Source organism: Mesocricetus auratus, unplaced genomic scaffold (assembly GCF_017639785.1).
Source record: "Mesocricetus auratus isolate SY011 unplaced genomic scaffold, BCM_Maur_2.0 Super-Scaffold_2245, whole genome shotgun sequence".
In the NCBI taxonomy this organism is placed as follows: domain Eukaryota; kingdom Metazoa; phylum Chordata; class Mammalia; order Rodentia; family Cricetidae; genus Mesocricetus; species Mesocricetus auratus.
Window position 1 is genome coordinate 48,117,646 of NW_024429180.1, and position 15,814 is coordinate 48,133,459.

Below are 15,814 nucleotides of genomic sequence, written 5' to 3' on the forward strand. Positions count from 1 at the left end.
TGGCTTTTTAAAAATGTTTTATTTGTTTTTGCAGGGGTGAAGTGGAAAGGCTTAGACACTCCTTTGCATGTTAGGGATCAGTTCTTAAAAGCTCCAACTCTGCTGGCTTTGCTGATGAAGTTCTTCAGAAGATCGTGGTCCATTTCTGCAAACCCTGAAGTTTGTGTTACTACAGTCAGATGATTTATGCAAAATCTGAAGCAGAACTCTTCTAAATCCTAGGAACAACAACAACAGTTTAATGAATTTGTATTTCCCAGGGCAAGGCAACAAGGCAAGAGAATTCCTCTCAGAAAAAGGGATTGATGGCTAGTAGGAGGGGATTATCAGTAGAACAATAGTTAGAGCAACTTTATAACTCAATTAGTTCATGTTTCTGAAAGTGTAAGTAACAGAAAAAGACAATGGCCAGGGCGAAGCATCTAGCCTTTTCTTCAGAGAGAAGTATGTAAGCACAGGCATCCTTCAGCACCTTTCCTAGCTACAATGTGTGTCATTCATTCGTTCATTCATTCATTCCCCTTTCAGTACTTGTTAAAAGCACTGTGCTCCTGGTGTTTTTAAAGGAAGAGTTTGTAGAAGGCGAAGACACCAAGACAACTGACAATGCCAGGAGTCCCAGGTCATTAGCATATTTATTTTTTCTCTGCCTGACAACAGGGTCGATGTGTGCACTTCATCACGTTACACCTTCAATAATTAACGGGAAGAATCTAAGTGGTAGAGTATGTGCTTGGCACATGGGAGGCTCTGGGTTCAATCTCCAGATACATATTTACATACACTTCAATGTAAATGTGTATTTAAATTTATACAAAATTGGAGTTGAGGAATGAACTCAAAGCCTCACATAGACTAGGCTTACTAGGGAAGTGTTCTACACCCATCACAGGGGATACCCGCTCATTTTCTCATTTTGTGCTGTTGAAGCTATTTTATAAAATACAAAGCTCCCAACAGTTACCAAGAAATTACATATGTACATTGCCCATTATAGTCTTTTCTCTAAATAGAAACTATCAAATGCTGAAGATGAATGAAGACTGAGATTATCAGCAACAGAAAACACTGACAGTCATGCCAACATGCACAGAAACCCACAGGACATTTCCCTTGTGAGGAAGAAAACAAGGAAAATGCAATCACTCCATCCCACAACAGATTGGTAGAGACTGGTAGGCTGCTGGATTCCCACATGAGCTCTCGGGGACAAAATGGAATAGTCTTGTACCCATATGACAGCAAATACCTCAAGAGCTACCCAATAGCAGGCAGCACAGGAAAGCAGACAAGACAGAGTGGTGCCTCTCAGGCTGAACCCTATACAAGGATGGAGGGATGTCTGATCCTACAGACGGATGGAGAGATGCCTGAATACTACACAAGGATGGAGGGATCCCTGAATCCTACACAAGGATGGAGGGATGCCTGGATCTTAAACAAGGATGGAGGGATGCCTGAATCCTACACAAGGATGGAGGGATGCCTGAATCCTACACAAAGATGGAAGGATGCCTGAATCCTACACAAGGATGGAGGGATGCCTGAATCCTACACAAGGATGGAGGGATGCCTGAATCCTACACAAGGATGGAGGAATGCCTGAATCCTACACAAGGATGGAGGGATGCCTGGATCCTACACAATGATGGAGGGATGCCTGAATCCTACACAAGGATGGAGGGATGCCTGCCCACATCAGTACTGATGCTGTGGGAGTGGACAGTTGAGCATGTTGGCGTCTTAGAGATCCAGTGTCAGGACAGTTGCTAATTACTGGGAAAACAAAATGACTCTCAGAAACTACCACTTAGATCATCTTCCTTTACTTTATGGACTGGGAATTTCCCATAATTGTTGTAAACATGGGATTCAGAAAGAATTCTGAAATTGAAAAAATATTCAATAAACTGACTTATCAGAGAAATCGGTCTTTGTATAAGACAAGTGCTTTATTATTTTTCAAATACTCTCCTCTGCTTAAATGCTACTGTTTTACACAACCTCATTTTAACAAGAGCACTTAGGTCTGTCAGGCAAACAGACGCCATGATTCCCTGTTCACTCTCCTCACACATGACTCATACTTTGTCCAAGAACTTCCTGCTACTCCTTCTAAGTGAATGTGACTTCCTGCTTTATTCAGAAGCGGCTACAGAAAGCCCTTCCCCTCATGCCTTCTTACCTCCTGATACAAACCTGTGGGCACTCCTCTTTTTGGGTGCCCTAGTGAATGGTCCATGGTGGATATAAGGCCTGCCTCCTGACTCTCCTGCCCTACCTAGTCAAGGACATGCTCTAGCAACTGTTTGTCAATGTATTGTTCCCCTTTTTACACAAACATGCTGTGACCTATTTCAGCCAGCCCTCCAGTAAATCTGTCAATAAATCACCAGGAGAAGCTGTTTCTGGTCTGCACCCCCCAGCCCCCAGCCCCTCTGCTTCCAGTCTCCAGTCAGTCAGGCCTTCCTCCCTGCAGGATGTACCGCAGCACTGCGTTTCCACACTGCCAGATGCAAGCATGCACCTCGAGTCACTAGGGCTTTAAATACATTTAAGGATTGCTTTCTCACTAAAACTTAAGTCTCTGCCAGCTTTCAGGGCATCACCCCCTAAACCATGGGGACTGACTTTATTTCTAAATATGGGAGATTTCACTTTTCACTTGACATTAAAGTTTTAAAAGAGTACTCATGTGGAATGGATTTACCCTGGTACTTGTTCCCCTGCAGTGTCCTTCCCTAGTGTCACCTATCAAAATCTTTTTTTTTAATTTTATGTGTTTTTATTTAAATTAGAAACATGCATGCTTCAAATGTCAATCCGGCTCCCCCCTTCTCCCTCCACCAGCCCTACCCTCACCCCCAGCCCAATCCCCACATCATTCCCCAGGGAGGGTGAGGCCCTCCTTGGGGAAATCTCCAGAGTCTGTCATTTCATCCAGGGCAGGACCTAGGCCCTACCCCACGTTGTCCAGGCTGAGTGAGCATCCCTCCACGTGGAATGGGCTCCCAAAGTTCATTTGTATGCCATGGTGAACACTAGTCTACTACCCAAAGCCCCAGAGATTTCTGAGGCCTCCTCACTGACACTACATTCATGGAGTCTGGATCAGTCCCCTGTTGGCCTCTTAGTCATCAGCAAAATCTTAACTTCGGACACTATCTGTGTCATGACACAGCTGGCTCATGGCTCCCAGGAGACTTCTCTCTGAACTCCAAACTGCCTCTCACTCACTCTTGCTCAGTGTCTTTCTTGATGTCTCCCAATCCTCGAAACCAGATTCCTAGTGTTTCCCCTAAAATGCTGCCCTTAGCCGTCCTACCAAATGTGGTATTCTTTGCCATCCTCCATCTCACAGTAAAAGAGCTCATCTTGTTAGTTACTCAGGCCAAAAGCCTAGACATGATCCTTACACTGTCCTTCCCAATCCCCACCCCACCACAACAAATCTAAATGCCTCTACCTTTTCTTTATGCCTCTACCTTTTAAGTAGAGTTACAATCCAACCACTTTTCACCATTCTTGTGGACAATGACTTGGGTGCGTCCACCCTTACTACTTGCTCGTGGACATGGCCTCCTCATTGGACGGTCCCTACCACCCCTATTCCATATGGATACACTTGGGTGTTGTTTTTATTTAAATACTGAATGAAAAATGAGACATCAAATATTAGCAATATATACAGTCAGGCCTAGTGGCTCAGGCCTGTTCTTCAAGACCCTTAGGGGCCTGAGGGCAAGAAGATGACAAGTTTGAGGCCTGCTTGGGATACAAAGTGCTCAAGGTCAAACCTGGACTAGTGAGAGCCTGTCTGACAATACACAGAGAAGGGCTGGGGATACAGCTTGGAGGGCAGTTCTTGTCTGGCAGGTACAAAACCCAATGATTCAATGCCTAGAACCACCCCCAAAAAACTTTTTAATAGAAAGTAAAAGAGGATGAAGCTCTGACCAGGGGCGGGCGGTGGGGCAGCAGCCATGCCCTGTGACAGACGACAGTCATGGTGTCTGCTCTATGCATTGTTTCCTCCCTCAGACCTTGAGTTTCCTACATAAGCATGTTACTGTTTACAAAAGAGGAAAAAGGCAGTCTCTTTTTACCACTTTTTTTAAATCAATGGAGAGGATATCCTTATACCAAAAGGAAACTGACTTCGAGACGTTACGGCCTGTTTCCTACAGATTTAGCTCTAAAATAAGTTTCCTTTCCTTTCTTTATCATAACAATACACAGCCACTGTAGAAAGTTCAGGAAAAAGCAAAGAGCAGGAAACAGAAGCTGAGTCTAATCTCCCTATGCGAGTATATGCACTTTCACGACAGGGTCATCTCCCAGCTCCTCCTGTACTGACTGTATTTTTCATTTGTCTTTTGGTCCATTTTTCCCCAAATCGCCCATGTCTTCTTTTCCCTTTTTACTATGAAGAGCTTGCTTTATTGTATGTTGTAAAAACATTTGTCCCAACATGTCATTTACTTGTGAACTTATTTATGTGTGTGTGCTTGTACATGGTGCATGTCACAGCACATACATGGAGGTCAGAGGGCATCTAGGAATCAGTTCTCTGTTTCTATCATGTGGGTCCTAGGGACCGAACTCACAGTGCTAGGCTTGGCAGCAAGCTCCTTTACCTGCAAGCCATTTCAGGTAAAGGAAATGGATGTGTAAGGATTGTAATCACAGGAAATCAGGTCTATCAGTCTTTTATAGTATCTTCCTTTGAAATTACTGAATCATATTTTTATACCAATATAGAACCAAATAATTTTTCTAGAACTTTAGTTTATTTTTGTGTGTTGCAATTTCATCTACCTACAGCTTATTTAAGGTATGGTGATGACACATAACTTGTCTTTGGGCTCCTTACCTGAGCGTCGTATTTCACAGCAGCAGACAGCAAAGCAATAGCATTCTCCTCACAGATTCCTTGCTTGATAGTCTGCTGACAGAGCTTCTTCAGCCGCGTCTCACTATAAAATGTGGCCAGATCTAGCAATCCTGATGAAAAGAAGAATTCATTGTGGGTAAGCACCTGATCTCAACCCCAGTGTTCAAAGGGATGTGACCACGACTTCCATCGGGCACAGTGAGCTAGCTCTAGCTCTGTGCAGCACTGACAGTGCAGCTTCCTAAGAAGGCCGCTGAGCTGAGCTAACAGAGAAAAGCTACTGAAAAGCTACTGAAAAACAGGAAAACAGGAGTAGTCACGTAAGAATGGCTTGAATGATTTTTTTTTCCTAGAAACAAAACACCAGGACTGTGTTTCCCTCTCCTGCACAGAATCTTCTCCGGAGCCACACCCAGCAGTACACATGCTGTCACAGAGTTAAAAGAACAGGAGGGATTGGGGTTGAGGGTGGGTCGGTGATGCAGTGCATATACTTAGCAGGCTGAAGCCCCACCTTCAACTCCTGCATCAAATAATAGAAAGAAATCCCCTTTCGTGGGCTCTTCCAGCAAAACCCCTAGACAGCAGTCTGTATTTGCCGTCATTTCTCAACTCCCACTGTCTTCTGAAACCACCCCATGCTGAATCCTCCCACACTTATACTGGCTTCACAGTGCCAAATTCAAAGGCTGATCTAGTTTCCTCTTTTCAACACTCACCCAGAGTTTATGTGGGTGACATGCTCTGGCTCTGGGCACTTTGTCACTTGCTAATGTTTTTCTTCTCTTTAATTAGTGACTCTTGCAGTCTCCCAGCTGTGAACCCCTGCTCATGACCTGGGGCTCAACCCTCCCATACTTATTCATTTATGTCTCCAAGTGAGCTTTAGCCCTTTTGTTTCAAATACCACCTATAGATGCTGTTTCCTTGATGTGGTCATCTCCTTAAATAACTCAATGGAGACGGATACATTCATGTCATTTCATTTTGACCCACCTTGAGGAACAATGTGGACCATTCTAAAGCAGAAATATTCAATAGGCATTTGAAAGACCCCACTGGTTTTCAGATAGTTGTCGGAATCTTCACTAGAGGGTTTGTTAGCATAAATGTCAGGGTGTATCACTGGCAAATGAGTTTGCCCGAGAATGCGTGTGGCTGGGCTAACCGGCTGTGGGTTCTCAGCCCTTGCATCAGTGGGCTCCAATGTGAGGCCAACATTCTGACCTCCCAGAAGCAGTATGTATGCCCAGTCTACAGTCAGACCCAGGCTGTCCCCTGTAAACCCTCAGCCCACTGGTCCTTGTGATCTGTGCCAAAGGAACTCAGACAAGACACAGGGGAGTGATCCGAGCATACCCACGGGGTGAGAATGTGTGGAGCTCCGAGGACTACTGTGTGGATCTTCAAATGATTTATGGGATTTCAATTTGACTTTTAAAATGTATACCATCTTAACACTTTCACTGTTTAAACATACTTAATTGGAGCATGTGCCCTAGTGCATATGCGGAGACCAGAGGACAGCCTGTGGGAATCAGTTCAAATCTGGTTTGTCAGGCCTGGCAGCAAACATCTTTACCCACTGGGCCACTGGCGCCATTATACCATTTTTAACATTGTAAAAACAAACAGCTTTCTCTGAGGGACTTTGTCCTGCTCTGGGAATTGACAGTTCTGACAGTTCTGTATGGATTGTTATAGCGGGGGGGGGGGGGGGGCCCACAATGGCATGTCAATGCTTTTTCTCCCTTCTTTTAAAGTCATATACCTTTATTAGATAGTAGTGAATCTTCATTAGAGGGCTTACTAATTAGGATAAATGTCAGACTTTGCCAGTTCTAAATGAGTTTTCTGGGAATGTGTGGCTGGGCCTCATTATCCCAAGTCCTCACATGTGTGTCTACATGCACACACATACACATGCACACACACACAAATTCATTCTGCCTTTCAGATCATGGAGCATTTAACTGGGACAACTAGAAATGCCCACTTTCACAACTGCTGTGTGGTAGATGTGGCCTTGGCCTTCTCTGGGCACTGATGAAGTGACCTTCTAGGACTGTGCCTTTATAGACACTGGCACGTGCTGTCAGCCCTCTCCGGCACACTTGCCTGTGATTCTCCAGTGGACACTGGATTCGCCTACTCAGCCTTCATGTACATTTGGTTTCTGGGCCTGAGAGTGTGAGCAAAGCCAGTGCTCCATCTGAGCCCCAAAGAGAAAAGTTCTCTGGCCCAGCACCAACAGGAGAGTTCCTGCAAGTGCTCACAGGGCCTTTCTTCTGGGTTGGAGAGAAGCCTGCCTTCCTAACTACTCAACATTTTGCTGATTCCTTGGTAAAGTCTACGGTGATTACCTACTGCCTCCTCAGGAGATAGGCTGATGTTATCCGTGTATAGGTACTCCAGGAAAGCTCGGAACACAGGATATGAAAACTCACTCATTTCTATAATATCATCGTCACTGTCTTCTAATGAAGAACGAAAATGCTCACACCTGAAAGAAGAAAGAAAGATCATATCCCAGGTTCTGGGCTGGAGTCAAAGGGCTGCTTGAGGACTTCCTATTGAAGTTGTGTGCCTTCCTATTTGCTAGTTAAATACTGGATGTCTCTTGAGGGCCATCTGTCCACACTTGGTCCTAGGGTGGCACTCTTAAGTAGGACTTACACAGGGTGACCTACTGTGAGGTCTTCCATTGTTGGGAAAATGCACCCAAAGGGATTTGTGGAACCCAAGCTCCTTTTGGATCCCTGGCTTGTGGTATTAGCAATGCTGTTCCTCCAGGCACTTCCTACCATGACACACTACCTTAAAGAGGCCCCGAACAATGGTGCAAACCAGTCCTAGATTGAAACCTCCAAGCCAAACCTGAGCCAGGATAAGCTTTCAAGCTGAAGTTACAGCTCAGTGGTACCAAGCACTAAGTAAACAACCTTTGGTCAGTTAATCATCTCAGGCATTTCAGAATAGCGATGGAACACTGCGGAGAACATCATCCTCGCCTTGGCTCCTTGTTTTCTTTGCTGGCCTGAAGTTTTCAATTACTTAATCAGCAAGACTGCAAATGCAGCCCAGGCCACTGTCTCTACAACTAAACTGAGGGACACACGGCAGGGGCTGCTGGTGTCTTTCAGATCATCTTTACAGATCAGCACTGCTTTGATAACTGAACAATGTTCTCTTTATGCCTTTCAGTCTGAATTATATCCCCTAGAAGTCCCTGAGTTGATGATCTAACCCCTGGTAACTTACAAAGTGACCTTGTTTGGAGACAGGCCCTCTACAGAAGCCATCAAGTTAAAATGAGTCACAGTGGTAGGCTCAATGCAATCAGACAAAGGGAGAGATTTAGATACAGGCAGACTCAGAGAACACCACACGGCATGCCTCAAAAAGATGAAGGTTACCATGACTGGAAGCTCAAGTGGAGGCCTGGACTCTTCTTCCAGCTCAGAGGAGAAACACGTATGGCTCCTGTGATAAAGTAAGCTGCTATGGTCTAGGCCACATGTGTATAAGTGCTCTGTCACAGGGCACTATGCCCCCACTTCCTTTATGAAAGTATGTGCTCCATGGTGACAGTGAACTCACGTGGCACTGTGTGTGACCTTACAAAACAGAGACCTGAGACTGAAACACCACATTGACTTGTGAGTCACTGAAAGAGGATTTAAATATCTTTTACACAGTGAAAACAAAATCCCAACTCATTTTACTAAGAGGAAAAAGCCAGGCAGAAAAGAATAAATGCCATATAATTTCATATATATGAGCGTCTAGAAAATGCTAAGTATCTATGATGACAGAAAAAAATCATTGGCTGCCCAAGATGGGTCTGTGGGATCTTTGAGTTCTGACAGAATTTTTTCGTGTCTGAAGATAAAGTGGTGGCTTCCCAGACTATATACATGGGTCAAAACTGAGTAGCTATCATTCAGTGCTCATAAATTAAGCATAATAAATGTGATCTAAAACATCTTCATGCTGGCATCACCCAGGCCTCCTGGGTCTAAGAGAGCCTTGCCATGCCTGAGGAAGAAAGGTTACCATGGCTGCACTTGGGGATGTATTCCAGCCCAGGCAATAAAGAAAATCAGAGTTATTTAAAAAAGAAGAAGAAGAAAAGAAAAGAGAAAAAAGAAAATCAAAGCACTTGGCCCCATTCCAAGGGCAAAACGTACTCACCAAGGACAGAAGGACAGAAGTCACAGCTGGTGCTGTCTAATGCGGGCTGTCCCTGAGTACACACTCAGGACTCATGGCCCACCCTACTTTCAAGCTTGCCCCACTGCCCCCCCACACACTGTGTGTTTTAAGGGCAAAAATAGCCTTAACAGAGTTGCCTCTAAATTACTCAGATGCCTGGCACAGTCCCTTGGACACCTGAAACAACCAATGAATAAATTAATTTCAATTCTCAAAAGAAGACGCACTCTTACTAATTATTTTAAACATTTAGTGGGGGGGGGGGCAGCTCTCTCTGTCTACCATATAGGACCCAGGGATGGAACTTAGATCATTAGGCTGAATGGATGACCAGCACCATTACCTACAGAGCCATTGTGCTGGCCCACTCTTACCTAATTTTGAGAAGGACTTTGTGAGCATAAATGTATTTTCCATCAACCAGAAACTTGAGGTCTGCAGTGTCAGGGTTGTCAAATTCCCTCTTCAGTGACTCAGCCACGGTGAGGTGGTCATCAGGTTCTAAGAGAACAACACAGTAGTTCTAGGTTCAGCCACAGATGGTTGGACATGAAGGGACCCTGCTCTCTGGGCATTCAGGCAAAGCTGACTCCCCAAACAAATGAGCAGCTACACAAGGATTTCACCCCTGAATACAGATTCACATCCCTGAACACTGTAAATTTGGCAAAACTAAAAATGTTTCCAACACTTTCACTAACTGAGTAGCAGTTTAGAATGTCTGAGTGTTTCTGGCTAAAAATAGAAGACACAGTCTCCAGTTTACGTAAAAAGCAGTCAAACCAAATTACCCTTAATTAACGTGTTGGTGTTGGTTCCCAGGAGTTTTACTTCCCTTCCCAGGGACCCAAAGAAGGGAAGTTCACAGACCCTGTGCCCAGTCACGTGCACCAGGCCTTGTCCTAGTTCTCAGGACATGCCCCAAATGGACAAGGGCCCGCTCACCCACAGACAGGAGGCGCCAGGTGACTGCAGGGGTGGCAAAGCAGGCAAACACGTCATCGGTGCAGCAGAAGTGGGTGAGGTGGGGCAGGACCACCGACTGGCCCCGGCACTGGCCCCACATGTACACGTGCCCGCCCTGGGTCTTGGCAGCAGACGTGTGGGTGGAGTGACAGGCCGCAATCTCTATGATCCTAAATTCACAAGCAAACACCACAGGGTTATAGGAAACAGGAGGAAGGGGAGCTGACCCTCCTTCCCTGGGGCACCTGACTCAGACTATCATGAACTAACTAGCTCACCGAAGGGGGTGGGCCCAAGGGGCAAAAAGAACAAGACCTGACAATAAACTCGGTAGCTATTTATTTATTTATATGCCAGAGATGAACCCTGGCTTTCTGTATGCTAACTGGATGCCTATACTGAATGACCCCTGGCTCCAAGAGTCTTGGCTTCATCTAGGGTAAAAATTCAATGATAAACGGTGTATGTTGGGCAGTGTCTAGTGCAGCAATCAGTACAGTAGGAAGGTCTCTCTACTGCTGCTGCCGTAAAAGGCCAAAACCAGAACTTCCTTCAGCAACCTCAATTACATCTCTTTGAACCTATAATTGGGCAATCACACTCCACAAAATAAAGTGTCCCGTGGGCTGAGCCAAAGGAGGCTGTAAACAGAAGGAATGAGAGAAATAAGCAGAAACCAATAGAGACAGTCGGTCAGTTCAGCTGTTTTCCCCGTCAGAACCACAGGGAAATGAGTGCCTGGGTGACATCAAGTGACCCTTTCTGCGTAAGGATTAAAACAGGGAACTTCAGTGTCACGCAATTTCAATGGGCCTGTTTGGGAAATTTGGCTGTTATTAATTCTGATTCTTTAGGTTAGATAAATAGCTTATTTTTAGTTCCAGGCCTGAACGTTTAGCATAAGAGATTCCATTGTATTTCAGCCTTGGACAAGGGTTTGTGCAGGGCAAAGCCATGCCTCTGGTCATTGAGTTAACACTATTGCACACAACTTTAAATGAAAGCGTCTACTTAGAGATGGCACATTGGGGTTGGGAGACCTTCTTGTCTAGTCTCTTCTAACATTTGCATGGTTGTGTCAGGCAGCTTATTTCCATAGCTCGTGCTCTGCAGAACCAGCCTTGCACAATGGGAAAATGGTCCATATGATCTGGCTTCCTAGTAAGTATACATTGTTCAACAGATAAGGAAAATAGGAGAAGTCAGCCAATGATATTTCTCTATAGGAGATAAACGTATCCACTGCTCCCATCAATTTACTGGCAGTTTTCCCCCCTCACAGCAGACCCAAGGGTCTCAATGGCAGCCATTCAGAGCATCCTGGTTCGAGTAAAACACTAGTATTGAGGCAACAGTAGTTTGTATAAGTCAGATCACTTCTAGTCTTATAATCGGCTTTATTATCTTTATTCTCAAAGTGCAAACTTAGACAGGGTGAGGCTACAAAGCAGCCACGCTGTCTCAGAGGCACTGTGGTACAGAAGAAATGAAACAAGGCCCTCTCAATGAGCAGGACATCAAGAGCAGCTTCTTCCTGGAGCTACAGGGGCGGACCGTGGGAGCTCTCCACCCACCTGGAGAGAAGCTTCAGACCAGGGTATGGCAGTCCATCAGCTCTGCCGGGTAACAACAGACCTGCAGCGACTGGGCCCAGCAGGCTTTGAATTTGTCAGAGATACATAGCCCGTGAGACAGAGAAAAACCTAGAGCCAAACACTGGGAGAGGCAGGCATAGCAAGGCAGGAGGGAGGCATCGACAGGAGCGTCTGACTGGAACAGACAAGCCAGTCTGGGGTCACAGGGTTTGCCATAAACCATGGTGTGTCATGCAACAAAGGCCTGTGAGCTCTGTCATGGTCTAATGTGACAGGTGAGTGGGAGAGAGCCCTGAACAGGGAGGTTAGGTAAGAGGACAGTGTTCTAAGAAGGACAATGTACATGACAGCCAAGCCCTGTCACCAAGGTAGAATCAAGGCAGCCTGGATGAACACAGGAAGGAGGAGTCAGAAACGGCCCTGGATGTGAGCTCTGAAAACCCCAACCCCAGGGTACCGGGAGAAGCATCACTGTGGTGGGCTCGCACACAGACTTAGCTAAGCAGCGAATACAAGTCTTTTGCTGTTGTTTGCTTTTTTAGCACTCCCACATCTGACTATCAGTAGTAAAGCTGCTAGCTTTCTCCGAGTTAGAGGAACATTCATTCCACCTTTCTGTGAGCATCAGTAAGCTATTGTTTCTCTCCTCCTCCTGAGATCAGGCCTAGGCTGGGTTGGTTTTGTCAGTGTGTGTGTGTGTGTGTGTGTGTGTGTGTGTGTGTGTGTGTGTGTGTGCGCGCGCAGTTTTTTTTAAGGGAGAAAGAATATGAAGTTGGGTAGTACAGTAGTTTGACTGTGATTGCCCCCCATAAGCTTGTAGGGAGTGGCACTATTAGGAAATGTGGCTTTGTTGGAGTATGTATGGCCTTGTTGGAAGAAGTGTGACACTGTGAGGCTGGGCTTTGAAATCTTATACATGCTCAAGACATTCTCAGTGTCTCAGGCCACTTCCTGTTGCCTGGGAGATAAGATGCAGGACTCTCAGCTAATTCTCCAGCACCACGTCTGCCTGCACGCCACCATATCCCACCATGATGATAACGGACTAAACCTATGAAGCTAAAAGCAAGGCCTCAGTTAATGCTTTCCTTTATGAGAGTTGCCATGGTCATGGTGTTTCTTCACAGCAATAGAAACCCTAACTAAGACAGGTAGGTATCTGAGGTACAGGAGGAAGCCCTGGGAGGAGTTGGGGGAGGGGAATGATATAATAAAATACATCAAATTCTCAAAAAAATAAAAAATAAAAAACAAAGAATTCCTGGGGTAATAGAATATACTTCAATGCTACAGCCACCTGCAACTTGTATAGAGGCCTCAAAAAACAAACAAATATTAAAAATTCTGATACCAAGAATTACTTGGTAAATTACTATAAGTTCTTAGCATATGTGTTTTGTGTCACTTCAGTGGAATGGCTTACATCACTACATAGCCTAATGGCTGTGAAATACTGGAAATGAAAAGGCAGAGTGTGAGAAAGAATATAAAACAAAACAGCAACAGTGAACAAAGACAGAGGTAATTTGTGTTGGTGAACAATGGAGAAAAGCCGTACATGGAAAAGACAAACTTAGAGTCTGATTCCCTGCCATGATTCTGTACAAGTCCAGTGGACTACAGAACACTTCAAGAGGCCACGGAACTACCCAAAATTCAAGGCATAGCTAATTTTACATTACAAGTTATAATATCCCTTTATGAGATAAACTTAAGAACAAGGACACATGTGCCAAACCTTTTCAAAGCTTTTCCTTTGGTTGTCTAATCAGAGAATCCAATGTAGATAGAATTTATTTTTCTTTCACTATGAACAGGCACCTAACAACCATAGACTCACCCCTGCCCCAGCCAAAATTCAATCCCATCCCTAACTAGGCTTTTCTGGAAGGTGCTCCAGTAGAGTCAAAAGGAAGTTATGACGGATGTGTGAGGCTCAGTCACTGGGAAGGGCGGTTCAAGTCCTAGCACATTTGCCACATGCCAGCAACTCAGGCCTGGCTCATACTATGCAAGCTCAGAAACTGCCACTGGAGTTCAAGGCTGGGAAACTGAAGCAACCAGGGAGATGCTTTCAGAATATCTATCCCTGATCTGTGTGCGCAGCAGCAAGGGCAAACGTCCCAAACGGGCCCAGGAGAAACCCCAGTGTTTGGATGTAGAGCCGTGGGCGGGCAGCGCAGGGCCCTGCTAAGCAAGCGACTTCTCAGCCTCCTGCTCTCTCCCGCCTTAGTGACCCACAGTCTGTTCCAGAGTGGACCGTTCTGGATCAGGGGGCGATCCAAGCCAGTCGCTGATGAAATGCTAAGGTAAGTGTGGGAGCACTAGGGGGAGGACTGACGAATCACTTTCCTGTGCGTGCTCCTCTATCTGGCCTTCAGCACTGGTGTTCAGCCTGGGTACTGAGTGTCTCCATTGACTGCACGGGTGGGCTGGGGCATTTTTTAATTACTCGGTTGTGAGTAACTATCCCTTCTGTTTTCACTGACTTCTTTGGACACTTTACAAGACCAGCAAGTGACAGAGTTACAGGCGTCTATGCGCCACTCTTGCCTTCACTACTATTTCCTCTGTTCCCCATTTAGAGACAAAGGCCCTTTCTTCAAACTTTTAGCTGAACTTTTTTTCAAGATCTATATAGATTATATAATATTAACCATGTTTACAGTATGCAAATGAAAATAACAATTTATTAAGAATTCCAGTGGGAGAAAACATAAAAGAACCTAAATGTTAGTTAATCTATTTATCCATGTGTTTATTTTAAATCAAATATAAAAATACTATGTGGAATAAGAATAGGAAGAGCATATTAATCTCTAGAGTGACAGCATCACTGGGATAAAGGGGAAGGACTGTAACGTCTATGTGCCACACCACGAGTCAAGATGGCAGGTGGAAAGGCAGTGACGTGACTACCTGAGGAAGCCAGAGGCTTTCAAAATCATTAGGCTTATCTGGAAATTACTCACGTACATAAAGCCGACTCCTCATTTCCTAGCTTCTCTACATAGCAAAAGTCTGGAAGGTACAACAATGAAATCACCCTGCCTTTCTAGCTGGCCGACTGTGTAAGGAGCTAAGAGACTAGCTTCATACCCCACTCCAAGTACTGTAACTTTCCCAAGCCAAAGAAGAGATCTCAAGCATTACCAAGCTCCCTCTGAGGATAAAAACAAGAAACAGGGGAGAGAGCACTTAGAAGACAGATGCCCACGAAGCTGCTACTGAAATTAATATGCTCTTCCTATTCTTATTCCACATAGTATTTTTATATTTGATTTAAAATAAACATATGGATAAATAGATTAGCTAACATTTAGGTTCTTTTATGTTTTCTCCCATTGGAATTCTTAGTTCTGTCTCTTTGGTTGCCCAGAGCAGCACTGGAGGTACAAGCGACAAACAGGTAAGTGGGGACAGAGTACCATCTCCCCAGTAACTCACAAGGCAACTTTTAAAAGGGAATGAACAGTCTGGCTAAGATTCGTTTAATGCTAGGAATAATTTCCCACAATTCTACACCATGAATTCTAAGTGCTGGTTAATTACTAAAGACCATGATTTGGAAATGTACACATTACCTGTCCTTTTCCACGTCGACAGGGGTGGGGTAGGACTGGTTACTTTTATTGCCAGTGCCCAACTGGCCATAAGAATTTGCACCCCACGCATACACTTGACCTTCATCTGTTAATACTAATGTGTGTGCGTAGCCACAGGCGACCTAGAAGGACAAAACAACCAGACAGACAGACGTCTCAGACCTGTAAACAAAGGGAGCGTTTAACTTTTCCACAGGGGGCAGACTGAGAGACAGTGCTGCATTTAGCACACACACTTCGTAAGGGGCGCAGCCTACTGCAGGGAGCTCTCCAGCACACAGTGTTCTCACAGCCACCGCCCGAGAGCCCAGTGTAAGGCACGTTACTTCTTTCTTCCAGTTACTCAAGTAAAACATGTTTGATGTGGAAAATGAAATGAAAAAAAGTGTAAACACAAAAAGCTTTTCTGGGGGGGGGGAGGAGTAGGGGTCGAGGCAGGGCTTTTCTGTGTAGTCCTGGCTGTCTTGGAATTCACTCTGTAGACCAGGCTAGCCAGGAACTCAGAGATCCACCTGCCTCTACCTCCCGAGTACTTGGAT

At 45.1% G+C, this 15,814-nt stretch overlaps 1 protein-coding gene across 26 annotated transcripts in view; it reads right to left on the reverse strand.

The window, feature by feature from the left end:
* The window catches only part of Rcbtb2 (RCC1 and BTB domain containing protein 2), a 43,526-nt gene continuing 27,712 nt past the window's right edge, over window positions 1-15,814 (reverse strand). For all 26 annotated transcript variants that reach the window (XM_040732110.1, XM_040731866.1, XM_021227688.2 and 23 more), the window contains 6 exons: window positions 15,255-15,397; window positions 10,055-10,245; window positions 9,484-9,610; window positions 7,258-7,397; window positions 4,874-5,004; window positions 1-218 (listed from right to left, as the gene is read on the reverse strand). In XM_040732110.1, coding sequence (XP_040588044.1) covers window positions 78-218; window positions 4,874-5,004; window positions 7,258-7,397; window positions 9,484-9,610; window positions 10,055-10,245; window positions 15,255-15,397 — 873 coding nt within the window. In that variant the 3' untranslated portion in view covers window positions 1-77. The remainder of the gene's footprint in view (window positions 219-4,873; window positions 5,005-7,257; window positions 7,398-9,483; window positions 9,611-10,054; window positions 10,246-15,254; window positions 15,398-15,814) is intronic.